Raw genomic sequence first — 18555 nt, forward strand, 5'->3', positions numbered from 1 at the left:
TCAGTCTATTGCTAAAGGTGCTACAATATGACTCCAAAATTTCATGTAAAGGATGAAAGTTATTTTCCTAGATACTCATTAATTTAGACGACATCCTCTTTTCTAAGACCATCTCTAACATCTCTAATCTCATACCTAAAACAGAACATGCCTTCCTTTATGAAGTCTATTTACATCAGCTGCCTTTGACTTCCCCAACATACAACACCACATAGAACATAACACTAGCTACCACTGAGTGACAGAACATCAGCACCATTTCCTTGCAAACAGCAAATGATCTTAACCCTTTAAGTGCCAACAGAATCTCACATTTTGCCAGACGTTTTTAAAACATTTTGTCCTCTCTCAGTTTAGGGGGCATTTTCTTAGGGGAAACCTATAGTTTACATAGGTAAAATCTACATTGTTTTTTTTAAGGAGAAACTGAGCTTTCTAAATCTGCCTGAGTTTTCATGTATTTCCACCTGTACTAAAAGATTTACTGCTAAATACCAAAAAAAAAGAAAAATTCTTATTTTTCATAGTTTATGAATTTATACCAGAAAAATATTTCATTTTATGCATGAAAATCCAACTGATTTGGAAAGCTTTATATCTCTCGAACATGCCAATACCAGATATATATAGTTTTAGGGAGATTTAGGACTTCTGTACAGCAAAAACTCCCTGTAGTATATTATCGATTTTTGAAAACAGGTAGAAAATGGCATACTTTAGATTCCAAGGCAAAAAAATCCTGAAACAGTAGGTTTACCCCAGAAAACCACATATTTTTGAAAAGTACACATTCTGCTGATTCCAAAATGGGTAACTATGTCTCTCTACTCTAACTACCAAAAATCAAAGCTTGTCTGAACATTTCTATAAAGTTTCTATAAAAATGTATCAACATTCTGAAAATAAAAGGTTTTATTTTGCTGCTCTGCATATCCCACACTGTATTAGGTACCAGGAAAAGTACCCTGAATATGATAGCCAGGGATCCACTGAACACATTGACTGCATTTTTTCTGGGGTTAAAACACAGAAATATATGTTTACCCCCCCAAAACCATATATTTTTGGTTTTGGTACACATTCTACCGAATCTAAAATGGGTACCCATGCCTTTCTGCTCCAAAATACTGAGTCGCAAGGCTTTTCCAAAAATGTCGGTTTTGGTGAAATATTTGAAAATTGCCTCCAAGCTTCAACTTTCCAGCATCATATCGCCCATGTATCATTACGTACCAAGAAAAAGCACCCTAAATATGATTGCCAGGGGTTCTCCAGTTTGATGCCCATTGTGCATAGGTTTACCAAAGTATCTGGCCGGGGCCAGAACTAGGCACCTGCCTAGGGCCGAACAACAGGGGGGTGCCAGGCATGTACCTGTAAAACCATCTTCTGCTTACCTCTAGTCCCTGTGTCCTGCTCTCCTGCCTTCCCTCTGTGGCTTTCTCCTCCCGATGCTCTCCCCTCCCCTCTTCCCAACGCTCTCCCCCTCCCATCCGATGTTCTCTCCTCATTCCCCTGACTTCCCTTTGCTACTGCACATGCAATTGCAGGTTGATTGCGTGCGCACTGGCGGAGGGGAGAGCAGGCTGGCTTGGGGGCGCCCGGTCGGCTTGGCCCGGCACTGTTTTCACTTGTACTCACTTGTACTCAATAATGTGGACATTGTGGTGCCTCCCATGGTCTTGCAGGTGGTTGATGTGCAAGAAAAAGCAGTGCCCAAAACTATACTTCACCTCTGAGTACTTTAACTTGGCTTTTTTATGTAAAGTTATTACTGATTGGTCACATGTTTATAACATCATGCCCACAACTTTGTCAACAAAGCAGCTGCCGTCTTGTGAGGTGTACAGTTAAAAAGGGATCTGTTAACTAATACATCTTAGTCCAAGCTTTTCCACATTGTAGGCCTCAGTCTCATAGCAATGAGTATGTCAGTACAACATATATATGATTTGTCCAGGGCCATGGGTTATTTACACTGGGACTCTAGCTTTAGACAGAGCATCAGAGGTTGAACACTTCCATGTCATCTGCTTCTCAATGGCTTTGTTGGCTGAAATGGGCTGTCCCTTGTAGGAAGCTAATAACAATATCTGATTGTGTCTGGGGTAAATATTGATCATGAAGGCTAGATAATTATGTGGGAACATTGGATCATGTCATCTTGTTATTATTCTGCATTGGTCTTCCATGTGATATTATTGTTGGTTTGGAGATGACAATTGGTCAGATCAACCCTGCAAGGTCATATCTCAGTCTTTTTTATTAGACTTTTTCAAATTATCATTTATCTATCTATCTATCAATCTATCTATCTATCTATCTATCTATCTATCTATCTATCTATCTATCTATCTATCGTGTATTAATTTATCTTTTGTGTAAAGATCTATAAGGCCCTGAAAAATTCTACATGTGTAGCAAAACAAGTTTGGTGTGTAAATAGCAGCATAAATGCCCTCTTCTGATTCATTAGAGATGCTATAGTATTGTGAGGATTGTTAGGATAACTAAGAAAGAGTCTTTGTATGGTACGTGCACTAGTGATGGGTGAATTTGTCCTATTTGGCTTTGCCACGAAATTCGCTAAATGAAACAGGCGGAAATTTGCTGTGAATTCGGCCTGGCAAATAAATTTGCCCATCACTAACATGCACAATAAACGTTCACCTCTGCTTCCAGGAGCTTAAAAGAGTAGGAAAGGCTAAAATTAAGTAAACTTTATCTGAAAGATCTATATAAATACACCAGTAAACCCTCAATGTAATGCTGCTCTGAGTCCTCTGTCAAATGAAACACCACATTTCTTTGCTTTTATTGTGTACACATGGGCTTCTGTATCAGACTTCCTGTTTTCAGCTTAAACCTCCAGGCCACGGCCTTGAGCATGCTCAGTTTGCTCCTCTCCCCCTCCCTCCTCCCATCCCTGCTGTAATCTGAGCTCAGAGCTGTTAGTGAGCAGGGAGAGACTCAGGCAGGAAGTGATGTCACACCAAGCTTATATGGCAGCTTCTATCCTAAACAAACAGAGACAGTGTCTAGAGCTGTTTACTCTGTATGGTAAAGCATTCTGCAGAATAAATATAGCGTTCTAGCTTGCACTATTGTGGCTATTCTATTGGCAATAAACTGTCTTGGAGCTTTCCTTCTCCTTTAAGCAAGGAATATTTTATCCAGTGAGCATACATGAGTTAATGTCTCATTTGTAGGAGGTACCCTTGTTTAAGAACAGCTGAAATATATTAAAACTGTTTTATTAAGAAAGCCAGTTCCCTACAGTTATTTCCTCTGGGAGTTCTAAATCTATTGTATGGTTCATTATACTCAGCAATTATCAGGAATGTATATGTAGATGCCATTGCTTATGTAAAGTGTAATTGTAAATAAGAGCTTATTATTAATGAATCAGTTTGGAAGAGGTGTGTGTTGACTGCATGGCAATATGCAGTGGATAAATAATGGAGATAAACAGGAATTATTACAGATATAGATGGAGCACAATTTATGAGTGTGCAATACATGCATGATAAATTAAAAAAGGCCCATATATGCATGACCACATCCCTGAATCACCCAGTAACCCCCAATGTGTGATTACCACACCCACTATCCACCCAAACCCTGACCACTCCCCACAAGCCTAACCCTTTTGAGACCCAAGAACAGCACTTTTATATCTCTTGGGGCCCTGACAACAATACCTCTTGAACCCCCATGATGATTGCTCTGTGCCTGTGTATAAGTTTATATTTTTTTGCATAAACTTTCATTTGTTGGTTTAATTCTATTATATTTGTACAGATAATATAGTTTTTATATACAGTTATGTTAATCTTTGGCAAAAACGAGGGACAATTCGAGAAACTTTGAATTTGTGAAACGCATTGAAGTCAATGGACATTTTTTGCGTCACATTTTTTCAACTCAAAATGCATTTAAGTCATTGTTCTCTTTTGCAAATTTTGTAGCCAAAGGAATTTTTTTCACTGTAACTTTTTTTGCACAAAATACATTGGAGTCTATTGGAGAAAAATAGTAGTGATGCAATTTTTCTGCTCTTTCATGGAAAATCTAGCAATGTTAAAATGTGTAATTTCACTGCATATCAGGGCCTGCAGAAAAATTTTGCTTATCACTATTCACTACTTCTGTATATTCAGTATACTGACGAGCCATTCAGATGTGGAGTCGCTATGACATTTTATAAAAAGAAATAGACAAACAAAAAAATCAATATCCATGTGACATATATCGATCCCAAGTCCAACTTGACAGAATATACAGTATACAAATACCTATTGTAAACATTTCTCTAAATGTATAACCACTTTGGATAAAATAAATGTTTAATTAGTAGCTGTAGATTTTCTCATGTATTATGAGAAAAGTGTATATATATATATAGTAGCGATTACAGGTAGGTGGACCGTGGTCTCACTAGGGAATAGACCTTTGTGTACACTTCCAGACGCTCCAAAACAGAGGCACAGACAGCTCAGATGAGCATAACTGGTCTTTGGCCAGTTTGTTGGAAGCTTTTGCAGAGAGACCAAAAATACAAAAACCCCAAGCCTATCCAGCTGTAACTAATACAAAGGTGCTTTCCTTACTATGTCAAGAATCTTGACATATTATTTTTATAAAAATCTAAAATACAAATTGTTCTGTTCATCCTTAGTAGGGTAAAGATTATTGTAATAAAATATATTTATGTAGATAATGGTGTTTATGTGTGCACTATGTACATATAGCAGATTTTATTTTTACAGTTTTTATTATTTTTACGGTTCCAAGGAAGGTATTAATTGTAACTGTGATGTATAAACTATCTGCAATTATGTTTTGGTGCTTGAAGCTTAAATTCTCCATTCCTACAACACTACCACGGATCTTTTAAATCCAAAGAAACCAACAGCCCTGAGAATATGTAGAGAGGCAACCTCAGCCGATCAATTCATGACTTCACAATCCTCAGCAGAGATTGATGTTGCTGATGATCAAGATAGTTGACTTCTTGTCAGACTTCGATTGCAAACAGATAGAAAGATTTGTGGAGCAAATTAACTGCATTGTAGAAAGCACACTGCCAACAATGCTAAATATTGAGCTTGTACATCATTTTTTTTCTGCTGCGCTACTACCAGTTCCTCCCAGAACCCTTGTTATTCCCTTATTGTTAAGTCAAACAAGCCAGGAATGAACTGTGGAAAGACATGCTGTCTGCCATAAGGAATAAGTAGAAACAAACCTAGATGTCACTACAGCGGAATGCATAACAACATTACTTCATTTTAATTACACCAGGACTTGATTTATCATGTTGCCAAAGAAAACAATAAAAGACATAATATTCCACGAATGCCCTAAAGATCTAAATCTGTGCAAATCCATGCATTTTCAAATGGATAGTCCCACTGATTAAATACACAGAAATATTCACATATGAATATATGTTATTATCATAGTAGCGCGTCTAATAAATAGTATACAGTGTGGGGCTAGGGTGTTCAGTGCCCATTGGAGCCTCCAATTTAAGGACCAACCACTCTCATCCCCTTTGCAAAATTCTGACCTCATAACTCTTCCTCACATACCTCCTCTCTCCTCCTGGGCCCTGCAGATTTAAGCCAGTGGCACAAGTGGGGCCATAGATCCAAACCAGCTAGCAGGGTGGCATAGCAGTGGTCCTGGGTCAGCAGATCTCAGCCAGCAGTGGTGTAGGCCCACAGATTCCAGCCAGTATGGGGGTGTGGGAGCCCACAGAATCCAGGCAGTAGTTGTTAGCAGAGAGCTGATCTGAACTGCATGTGCAGCTTCTCTGTATGTGAGGAAAGACACACCAACTTCTTTGTGAACAGTAACTTGGTTGCTTTATAGACCTCAGCATAAATACTTCAGCATAACATGTCTGCAACAGGAACTTTTCATAGAGAGCATACACAGGAAGAGGAAGAAGAAAATCACACAGAATTACAGATCAAACATGACATCACATTGCTTAGCAACAATAGACCCTCCCTGCATTAAGTAACATGCACTGGAGCAATCTCTGCCTGTTGTTTATTCCATGGTGTTTGTGGGGCATATCGTGTTCTTCGTCAATAAAATCAACCACAATACTTAGGTGGGCTAATGTGTCCATGAGATGCCACTGGAATTAGAAACTTGGTTACATTTGTGGGTCCAATTTTTAAAACCACTTGGACCCGCTACCAAATCTAACCTGAAACTGCCTTACCTGCAATTTGTCCCACTGATCATTAAACTGACATTGCTGTTGCTGCAAGCTGGTAGTGACATAATCAGAAATGGGGAGAAATATATAAAATAAAAATTTTACAGGACTAATAATGTACTTTCTTAAATTGAATCCCCCCAACCTGCACCTGTACTAGTATCTGCAAGACTTCAATGCGTAGGTTACCTGCTTTTCTGTGAATAACCCATGGGTACCCGACACAATGCAGAACTCTAGTTCTAGCTTGAGGTGTGGCACTGGAGCTAGATACTTTCACTCTCAAATGTGTTATGGGGAGAATGCAATAAAGAAACATGTCAGAAAACGGCACCATGCATAGAGATATGAAGGGAACTAGTTGCAAAATACTTGCCTTTATATTCCATTTATTTTTATTATCCCTGATAAGCCTGCCCACAAGTCACTCCCCAGCCACTGAATTTGTATACTTATCCCTCCCTTTACATGCAATTTCAATATCTCAATATTGTGACATGCATCAATATCATGGCAGCCCAGACTCCTAACTTTAGTAACTCTGTACCATCAGGGTCTATGGGCTCAGCAATATTGTTAGGATGCTGTTAAAGTGCTATGGAGAAATACATTCAGCTATGAGTAAAAACATTTTGCTAAATGTTAATGAACAACAGTCATTATAAAAATCTTTTTTTAAAATAAAAAGCTGACTATGAGGATGCAACAACATCATGACATCTGCTGGTCATCAACATCTGCTATTGGACACCAATGACCTGTGCAATTATAGTTATTAAAATTTTAACATAATGTCCTGTGGCACTTTGTGTACCATAAGAAAAATAATATTGAAAGGGCATCATGTGCTACACCTACGATATATGGTTTGCTTAGTGTTCATGCTTATAACCTTGCACTTAATGCTCAATGCCCCATAGGCCTGATTTACTAATAATTATAAATATGTATTTCTGTCATCTATTCTGTGGCTGTCAACGAGTGCATAGCATTGTATAACATTCTCATTACAGTGTTAAATATAAACTAAAAACGAAATTCACAAAATGTTACAGCTAAAAATACTACAGCCTACTGAGGCCTCCTGCCCGAAGACCTCCAGCATTTCTGCCCCCCAACACTAGGAGGAGACTAAAGAGACTGTTTTCCCTCCCCTTTTTAGGGCTAGGGAACAAGAACTTCTCTCACTAACCTTGACCCATGGGAACAACTAGCTTCCTTGGGGCATAGATAACACATAGGCAGTGTTGGACTGGGACGCCGGGGGCCCACCATGAAAATTTAGACCAGGGGCCCACTCTCAGTACTATTATTCTTCCTCTCCTCACTCAACCTCTATTCTCCTAGTCTCTTTTAGTTATACATACTATAACCTATTATTCCATCTATTTAGCCTCTTGGTTCTCATAGAAACAGGGAATGGCCATAATATAGACCTAATGTTTATCAGCACAAGGGCCCACTGACACCTGGGCTCACCGGGAGTTTTCCTGTTATCCCGGTGGGCCAGTCCGACACTGCACATAGGAATGGTTAACTCCTGCACAAATGGGCAATCAAGAATTTGTTCTGCTGCTGCCCTGATGAGGCCCCACTCATGATGGTATGCATGCACAATCATCTGCAGCCAATTCCGATGATGTTGCAGATCAGAAGGGTTATTGCACCACTTAGCTCCTCCTATATATATATATAAAATATTTTTTTTTGTTTTATGGATCAGTGATGTAATGTCCAGAAATTAATTCCCTTATCTCTCTCTCTCTGCCCCTATTATGATGCAGTAGTTGGTCCGGGGGCCAAACTGTCTTATCAGCCGCCTGACCTTTTTTGGCAAGATCTATTTGTTTATGGTTAAAGACAGCACATAAAAGAATGACATTTCTGTGAGTGAGAATTGGCTTTTTCAATTGCCATGAACATTTTGAGTTGAAATGAAAACAGCATACCATCTGTGCCAATACCCTAAATGAATTTCTCCCCATGGAGAGAAAAAGCAAAATAACCATCTTGGTTAGGGAGAAAAGAGAAAATGAAAACATAATTACTGAAATGTTCTTTTCCTGGTTAATAGATGGCATCATTTACAAGAGGGTAATCTCCACCCCCTATACCCAACTGGACAGATCACATTCCAAGCAATCAAGACTATTAGTCACTGCCTATATAGCGTAGTCCCCTCCCCCTCGCCTCTTGTCTTATAATTAAGCTCTTTAGGGAGGGTCTTGTAAATGATCCCATCTTTTAACCAGGAAAATAAAATTTCGGTAAATATGTATTAATTTTCTGTTTTCCCTGGTTAATATGGCATCATTAACAAGAGGGATTTACCAAGCAATACTTTTAGGGAGGGTTGATAAAGAAAAGACAAACATTTTGTATGCCAAGAAAATCTTTATTTATCTTCCAAAACTTTGAACTGCCTCCAGGACACCCTGTCCAAATCTGGCTTCTGACGTTGACCTCACGTCCAAGTGATAATGCTTGCTTTTGAAATGTTGAGAAGGAACTCCACGTTGCTGCTTTACATATCTCGTCTATCGATATATGTGCATCAACAGCCCATGAAGCACTAACTGCTCTGGTGGAGTGTGCCTTAATTCCCTCTGGTATTTGTCTTCCCTTCACTCTATAGGCTTCCTGTAGGAATTATGAATTATTGCTGAGATTTTCTCCATCCAGCCGTTCTCTCCAAATAAATGGCTAAACATCTAACCAGATCCAATGTATTCCACTTACTTTCTTGATTAGACCTATATTCTGGAAAATATGAAGGGAGCACAATCTCTGTGTCTGTATGAAATGAAATTAACACCTTTGGTAGGAAAGTTGGATTCATTCTTAAAATCACTTTGTCCGAATGAATGATTGTACTGTATATGGTTCTTGAGATGATAACGCTCGTAACTTACTCGTCTTGCTGATGTTACTGCAATAAGAAGAATTGTCTTGTAGGTGAGCATTGTATCTGATATTTCACTTAGGGTTTCAAAAGGCTGTTCCATAAAGGCATCTAAGACTAGTGGCAAATCCCATGAGGGGGCTACATTCTTACTAGGAGGTCGTAACCTGAAGATGGCCGCCATGAACTGTTTCATAGCTGGTTCTTCAGCCCAAACTTTACCTGTAAAGGCTGAAATAGCTGACACTTGAGATTTCAAGGTCCGCATGCTTAAACCTTTCTCCAGACCTTTTTGTAAAAATTCCAATATATTTGCTATTGTCATCTCTTCCACCTTTGTGTTTCGCTCTGTAAGATATTCTATAAATACTCTCCAAGCTCTCTGATAGCTCTTGTTCGTAGAATTTCTTCTAGAATTCATCATGGTCTCTACTACCTCTGTTGGTAATCCGGCCCCTGTTAATCTCTGCCTCTAAAATGCCACGCCCTGAGGGCTAGAGCACACCCTTTTGGGTGTTCTAATGGACCCTGCATTAGTAGCAGTGGAATTACTGGCAATACCATTGGGTTGTCTATTGCCATTCTCCTGAGCAGCGGATACCAGGGCCTCCTTGGCCATTCTGGCACAATCACAATCACTTCTGCCCGATTTTGTCTGATCTTCCTTAGTACTTTCTTAATCAATGGAATTGGCGGAAATACATACAGGAGACCCACACTCCAATCCTGTGCCAGCGCATCTGTTGCTATTGCTGTTGAATCGTAAAATCTTGAATAAAATAGTCTTACTTTTCTGTTGTTTCAGGTTGCCATCAGATCTAAGATTGGTTGGCCCCATCTGTTGACAATTCTACTGAACATTTCTTGGTTTAACTACCATTTGTGTCTGTTCAATAAGCTTCAACTTAAGAAGTCTGCTATTATGTTGTCCTTTCCTGGCACATACATTGCTGACAAATCCTCTAGATTGTCCTGTGCCCAGAACATTATTGGACTCAATTGCTCCATCAGTTGTACACTCTTTGTCCCACCCTGTTTCTTTAGGTAGAACATTGCTGTTGTGTTGTTCACTCTGACTAACAGTGACTTGCCTTTTAAGTAACTTCCAAAACATTGTAGGGCTAACCTTACTGCCCATAACTCCCTGACATTTGCTGGAAGTAAAGTTTCTTCTCTTGACCACCACCCTTGTGTCACCTTTTCTCTCCAGTATGCACCCCAACCTGTGGAGCTGGTGTCGGGTCATTTCCCAAGAAATGTCTCCTAACTTCCTTCCCTTTGATAGGTTCTCGGTCCTCAAACACCATCTTTTAAGCTATCTTCACCTCCTGAGGAATAGCTAACTTCTGATTCCAATTCTGATCTTCTACATCCCATTGATTGACAAAACCTCTTCATTCCTAACATCCAAGAAACTCTTTCTTTTATGCTTTGTTTCTAGCCTTCCTGTATTGTAATAATGGCCAACTCTGTACAAAACCTGGCTCCCAGATACACCAAATCTTGGGAAGGGGACAGTTCACTTTTTTCCCAATTTAACACCCAACCATGTTGTTGCAGGTATTCTATTACATGACCTCTTTGTTGTATCAATACCTCTGGATCTCTTGCCAACAACAGAATATCGTCTAGATAATGATAAATATTGATCCCCTGTTTCTTTAATCCTGCTATTAGTGTGATCAGTATCTTCGAGAACACTGGTGGTGATGTCGCTAGGCCAAATGGTAGGCAAGTGAATTGTTAATGTCGATGTGGTCCTACCGCAAATCGAAGAAACTTCTGGTGTGAAGTTGCTATTGGTACATGTAAATATGCATCCCTTAGATCTATAGAAAGCATCCAGTCTTTCGGTCTGATCTCTGGAATGATTGTGAACAAGCACTCCATCTTGAATGGCTTGACTAACAGGCTTTTGTTTAGTTTTCTCAAATCCAACAATGGTCTGAAATCGCCTGTCTTTTTCTTGAGCATGAATAGCGGAGAATAAAATTGTTTTCTCTTGTGGTTTTGGCACCACTGTAATTGCTCCTTGCGTCTGCAATTTCTTTACGTAATCGAATGTTGAAAACTGTTCCGTCACATCCTCCTCTTCTTCCTTTGATAGTTCACCTGCCGATGATTCTCTCAAAGGAGATTATTCCCTAGTGAAACATTCTCTTTCCGGAGGTCTTTTCCGTGACTGGCCTGAGGTAGTCTGTTTTGTAGACTCTTTAATGCCTTGTGCCACTGCATCCTTAATCCAAGCCATGATATCAACTGATTATGCTGCTGTCTCTCCAGCCAATTTCTTGGAACAGCTTGCACAGAATTTTGAATGTCTAACTGGTGGATTATCATATGCTGCGCATCTTTATATCTTTCTTGATCTTCTTGGGGGAAGACACACTAATACAGAGAGAGAGAGAGAAGAGATAAAAAAATAATAATAATAAAAAACCTTTTCCTTGAAAAAAACACCCTTCATTTTAAGTTGAATTATGGCCCACCTCCATTCCTCTCTACCAGCTGGTTCTGGGCTGTGCGAACGTCTTGACTCCATAATTTGCTGTCAAAATAAATAAACTATGAATATGCAGCATAGCAGCAATAGCCTTTTTGCTATGTTGAGCATAATAATACCTGTAAACCTTCAGGATTTCCTGCTCCTTTATTGCACCGAGTGTTTAAGCTTGAAACCCAGCTTGCAAACAGTTTACTTCTTTAAAAAACATAGCATGCCGTAGCGCCCACTCCATGACGTCATCCTCCACGTCACTCACTCTCTGTCACTCGCTGTCTTCCTCATGCGTCTCAGTCTTACTTGCGCAGGGTTCAGCCATCTAGCTAAGTCCCCAAATTCTTGCCTGCACACGCCCTCTGACCACCAGGTAAGATGCTACTGCGATGTGCATTCAAGTGCTGCTGTATTTCTAGCTTATTAGCAGGCCATATCGGCAACGCCACTTAAGCTCTTCAGTAGGGACAAAAAAGAAGGGATAATACAATACAACACTCACGGATTCTGAGAGGGTAGGACTTGGAGAGCAGAGAAGCAAACCAAACCATATTGGTTAGGGTGAGAAAGACTAAAAGAAGCCAAAAAGCTCTTCACAAGACTTGGGCTGAGAGCCTTCTAGAAACAGAAGGTATTCACATGTCACTCATGTAAATGGACTTATGTGTGCCCAGAACACACAGAAGAATGTGCACTCCTACACATGCATGTGTTTACACAAACACACTCAGATGAACTTTCTGTTAAAACATGAAACCATAATGGCCAAAATAAGACTGTAAGCTTGTAAGCTCATGAACTCATTGTGCTGTGTATAATTTACAGTGCCATATAAACAAGGCTCACTATATATACCAAGAAAGATTATAATTAGCATTTAAATTGAAGGCTTACCATACTTTGTTATTGTAATAATAAGTTACTATTGTTTACAATTCCCTGAAGCTTTACCAAATTACATATATAAACAGAGACTTTCCAACGATATATAATATATATTATTTTCAGCAAGACAAACAATTCTCAAAAATAGATGCACAGCTATTAGCTAGTATGTTCAGGATATGTGCAATCCATTCATTTTATTCTTGCTATTGGTAAAGCTAGACCCAGGCCAGAGCAAAGTATCTCATGGGGTAACTCAGGGCAGCTATGCCTTGCTTATAATGACTTGGACTTATCATGTCTACATGTTCCCCATGTGGGAATGGGGCTGTTATCAGTATAGGGCATACAGGCAATATATCTGGGACCATCTCCATCAGGGGAAATGAAAATAATGGTTACAAGAACAAAATATACCCACATATGTTTTGCCCACGAGCAGTAACCAATTGCAACCAATAAGATGTTTGCTTTTAAACAGGTAACCAGTTACCTGCTGATTGGTTGCTATGTGTTACTGCTCCTGGGCAAACTTAGCAGCTTTTATTACACCCCAATAATATATATATAAATTATCAGATACTTTCTATATATACAGGGATACTCCATCTTTATTTCTTCCTGTAAGTTTGAATGCTAAAAATACTAACAGTTTTCTTTTCCATGGAAATATTAGTAGAATTTCCATAGTATTAAGAACAGCAATAAGTATTCAGGACAGCATAAGGCCTCACCCCAAATCCCAGCTCTACTGGCCTTTAGGCTAGGTTCTCCACAAGTTGGATCTACCATTTTGGAACAATATTTATACACATACAGTATGTATATATCTACATGAAAGATGCCATTTGATGGAACTGGGCCGATAAAATAATAAAGTTGATTTTTTTTTGCTAATTTCTGCCTTATTCCTCTACCACCCTCTGTTGCTTTCCATAGAACATATTGGTGCAAAGGACAAGCCTAGCGGTCAGGCAAAGGTTTTCCACTGAGTAAGAAAGTAAGAAAGAGCATAGAATACATATTTAGATTTATTTGATATCCATTCATGCTCTGCCTCATTACATAGTGACATAGTTAACATTGGTTTGAATAATGACAACTGTCCATCAGGTTCAACCCCTCTGTGTCATTCCCAGCATCACATCAGGACAGGGAAGAAAAAAAATGTTCAGATATACACTCACATTTATAAACACGTGCATACATACAAACACACACGCCTATAAACATTCAGTTACATGCACAAAATTAACTGAAGCCGGTAGGCCTTGATCATTTGCCTATCCAAGAAGATATCCAAGCCCCTCTTAGGGCTATGAACATGTGGAGATTAGTTACCCACTATACATCTGCTCTACAGTGGGCATTTTCAGGAGATTAGCAGTATAGCAGATTTATCACGGACGACTAATTCCATGTGTGCCATCACCCTTAAAGACACTGAGAGAATCTGCCATCACAACCTTAGTTTTGTTCTACAAGTCTAAAGTAACTGAATTTGGTGCTTAGTTCTTAGATCTATGTATTTGCTATGATCTAAGGGGAGTCCTGACCAAATGTGGACTTCTAAGGTGGACTTAAACTCAAAAGTCAGCAAACTTTTGCACTAGATGATTGTTTTTTAAATCTGAGCCCCAAATACAAGTGACAGCATGATTACATGGTGGAGCAGACTGGGAGTTGTAGGCCAGCAACACTTGGGAAACCAAAGGACCAATAACTTAATTCAGTTTGTACTTGTAGAGTATATGACTGAAGGTCTTGACATTTTTACTGTCTCTTGGTAACATAATTGGTAGGGAAATTCGATTACCAGAGACCACTTGAGGTTAAAGACAAAGTTTATTTGACACATGCTCCATCTATTCTTAACTCTGCTCTTACAGCCAAGGGTACTAGTGACCAAGGCTAGCTTGAGAACAGAATCCATGCTAGTCAGGAAGGCTTATGGGAAAATCTGTAGACACAGAATTTTATTCTCTCTCAGAATGATAAACAATCCAAGAAACAATATGTTGAAGGTTGTTTATTATTATGATGGTAAAAAGGTGGGTGCAGGGTACAGCTTTCTAAGGGGATGCTTAGTTGTTCATGCAAAACTTTTCCAACTGTGCTTCAATGTTCAATGCATACCATGTAAAATATGCTTTATTTTTTTCATAATTCCTTTTGTCTCTTGTAGGACAGGCGTTTCAGCGATGAAATAGACAAGCTGACGGGATACAAGACCAAGTCTCTGTTGTGCATGCCAATACGCAGCAGTGATGGCGAGATTATAGGCGTTGCTCAGGCTATAAACAAAACTCCTGGAGGTGCCCCCTTCATTGAGGACGATGAAAAAGTAGGACTGATATTTCAAATTTTTCAATTCAGTGTTTTTTTAACTTGTCACTATGCCCAGTTTGTACATGGAAGGTTAAATATGAGCTTTCCCTTAGTGACTTAAAATAATTTAATGCAGGTGTATATAAGATTATCTAGGTTGTCTAATACAAGTTTCCATTAAACCTATAGGCATTTAGCAACTGAGAGTATTGTAATAAGAGGTTTTCTCTGGGTCATTAAAACAGACAAATAAATGACTCCATTTCCTATTTGCATATATTTAGAAGTGGACATAGCTGCCTTTAGATCAGTGCTTCTATGACATACACACTGGCAGAGCTGTAACTTTGTACCTGTGTGCATTGCCTTTTCAAACATCTTAGCCATTCATTCACTCTGTTATAAGCTACAATAAAGGGCAAATTTATCAAGGGTCGAATCGTTCGATTCGTACGTATCGTTCGATTCGTACGATCATACTATTTTACAAAAAATCCATCGACTTCTCAAAACTTAGCCAAATACTGACTATATGTTCTAGGAGGTCCCCAAAGGCTAACATAGCAATTCAGCAGGTTTAAGGTGGCGAAGTGTCGAAGTCGAAGTTTTTTAAAGAGACAGTACTTTGATTTTCGAATGGTCGAATATAGGAAGTTTTTTCAATTCTAATCGAATTTTGGCCTTTTTGATGGTCGAAGTACCCAAAAATTACTTCGAAATTTGAAGTTTTTGAATTAGAAAAATTCACTTCGAATTCACCTCGACCCTTAGTAAATGTGCCCCTAAGTCTTTGTTAATTTGAGATGAGGGCACAGATTTTAGTAGCAGCACATAAAATCTTTCTTGAACATGGGACCTTTGACCTAGTGATGGTTTCTGTTGCTCACATCAGAAACTATCAATCTCAGTATATTAAGACAAAATAGAAAAAATCTGTTTTCAGTTCAGCCCTCAAGTTTGTTCTAGTTTCTGGACCAGTGGATCGCTGAAAGATTTCATTTTTAACAAAGTGTTTACTTATGGGTAATGCAAACTGCACAAATATCTTATTTTATAAGTCTTCATCAGTATTCTGTAGTTATGCTCAGGAAACAATGGTGGCAGCAATATTAAGAAGCTTACAGTGGCAAGACTAGCTGACACCTCATATTGGTCTAATAGTGGCTGCAGAGAGGAATGGATCTATGGGAGGGAGAGATTGTATTTGTGACTAATGTAGGATGACTGAGGAAGACTGGTGAACATACATCTACTTCTATAACAGAGAGGAGAGTGCAATCCATATTTTCGCTCTGAAGCTCCTTTACAAACTGTCCACAAATACAAGATTACTAAAAATTACAGCAGATTAATATATAAAATAAATTAAGTCATAATAAAAACTGGTCTTAACTGTCAGATAATAAATGAGCTCTGTAATCACAGACTGATTGGTAATGAGATAGTATGTGATGAGCTTTTGATTTAGCTGTATAGGTCTTCATATCTATCATATTCATACACCAGCTGGTCAGTTAGGTATAGCGGAAAACAAATATATACATACCTTAAAGGGACACAATAATTGTTTTTCTTAGCACATAATATTTTGTACAGTTCAAGATATATTGTTATACCACATAAAACCCAAATTTCAAAATGTAAGTTCACACTATACATGCATTGCATAACTAGTTCAAATTCAGGACTAGTGATGTGCTAAACTGGCTTGTTTTGCATCATTGAAAAATTTGGGAAACCAAGAAAAATATGCTAAATTTTGTAGAGTCAATGGGAACCCAAAATAACATTGGAGTTAAGGTATATTAAGCCGTGCAATAGCACAGTCAGCCAGAGAAGCTCCTTTTCACTATGATACAACTTTTCTTCATATATAAAAAGGATCTCATGTCGCCAAGTTCTTCCAAATTTGGCACCTGTGCAGCTTCTTAGGTAGACGGGGGAAGACTGAGGGCTCCCATTGGTCAGTATGTAAGGGTGCATAATAATTATGTTTGCATTTTTTTCCATGGTAACATTCTAGAGCAGATTTGCTAATATATTTTTTTGCCACTGGTGAAACTGAAATTTTTGGGGTCATATTGTACAATATGCTGCCATTCTGCTTAAGTGATGGGATAACCGGTAGTTCAATCTCACGTGAGCCCGCAGCTCTACAGAGGAGAAACTGCACGCAGACGCCATTCTTCTCTTGCTTCAAGAAGACATAACTTTATCGACACTTCTGCATTAGCAGACAAAGATCATGTCACATGACACTGTATCATTATCAGATCAATATGGGATCTGTATGAGAGCACACACATTAATACATAACTTAACACCATGCAACAGAGTTTGATCATTCCTATTCAAGACTATTAAGCACACTAAACATAAACTGAGTGGAAAATTGATGACACATTTAGAAAAAATTTGGAAAAGGAGTTCTGCTGCTGGATTCTAAAAAAATACTAATTAAAATGTCTCACTTGGCGTTTCTAAGGTATAGGAAAAGAAAATGTGAATAAGCGACATTCCCACGTTAATATAAACAACAAAAAATCAATCCTATATGTAAGTCAAATGCAAGATTTTGCACGCAGGCGTTTCCAATCTCCACTGCACAGCATTTATATTTAATCTACTACCAAACAGCATGTTACATTAAATGATTCAAACACATTCTACTGTTTGTGCTGTGAGGATACTCTAAACAAAAATATACCCGCACATGCCTAGCCTATTTAACATAATACTTCTGGCAGCTTGTCACTTGCACGGATAAAACCCATGCAGGAATTAAACAAGTCATGCTATAGCAGAGAGTAATTTCTTAAATATAATATTAACATTGGAAATAAACACCTGAAGAAAGTGGTAATTTACTGAGACCCAGGACAAATGAAAGAACATTATGGCATGCTCATTTAAAAAGCACTTGTGTGTGGGGTCTGCTTTATATGAACAAATCTGGCACAAGGTACTCCTAACTAGCCTGTCTGAATAACGCCTACATAACATTATGGGTATTATGATGCAGATAATTCTAAGAACATTTGAAATTGGTTTTAATTTTTATTATCTGTGGTTTTTGAGTTATTTAGCTATTTATTCAGCAATTTCGGTAATCTGGTTGCTGGGGTCCAGATTACCCTAGCAACCAGACATTTGAATTTGAGACTGGAATATGAATAGGAGAGGCCTGAATAGAAAGACGAGTAATAACAAGTACCAATAACAATAAATCTGTAGCCTTACAGTGCATTTGTTTTTTTAGATCGGGTCAGTAACCCGTATTTGAAAGCTGAAAGAGTAAAAAGAAGGCAATAATTCAAAAACTCTATAAAAAAATAATTAAGAACTATTAAAGTTACAAACAAGACTATATGTAGCAGTATCTGACTATATTGACATTAAGGAACATTTTTAACACATTTATCAATTTATCAGAATGTGTTCAACTGCAGAGCTGAAACACTATTATCCATCTGAATCCTTTCCTCACGATGCAAATCACATTCAGGGGTGCTTCACCAATGAGGCGAGTTGAGGCTGTCGCCTCAGGCGGCAGTGCCCCACTAGGTACCAGGGGCAGCAAAAATGCTGCTCCTGGTACTTTAAGAGCGAATTTCCAGGGGAGGGGGGGCAGCAGCAACTGCTGCTGCCTCAGGTGGCGGAGGGGCCAGGATCGCCCCTGATCACATTGGTTCAAGGGTGGAAAATTTG

At 38.7% G+C, this 18555-nt stretch overlaps 1 protein-coding gene across 1 annotated transcript in view; it reads left to right on the forward strand.

Moving 5' to 3' along the window:
* The window catches only part of pde11a.L (phosphodiesterase 11A L homeolog), a 217881-nt gene that overhangs the window by 34103 nt on the left and 165223 nt on the right, over nt 1-18555 (forward strand). Inside the window, exon 2 of the mRNA XM_041576061.1 lies at nt 14705-14863. Within this exon, the coding sequence (XP_041431995.1) occupies nt 14705-14863 (159 nt within the window). The remainder of the gene's footprint in view (nt 1-14704; nt 14864-18555) is intronic.

Source organism: Xenopus laevis, chromosome 9_10L (genome assembly GCF_017654675.1).
Source record: "Xenopus laevis strain J_2021 chromosome 9_10L, Xenopus_laevis_v10.1, whole genome shotgun sequence".
In the NCBI taxonomy this organism is placed as follows: Eukaryota; Metazoa; Chordata; class Amphibia; order Anura; family Pipidae; genus Xenopus; species Xenopus laevis.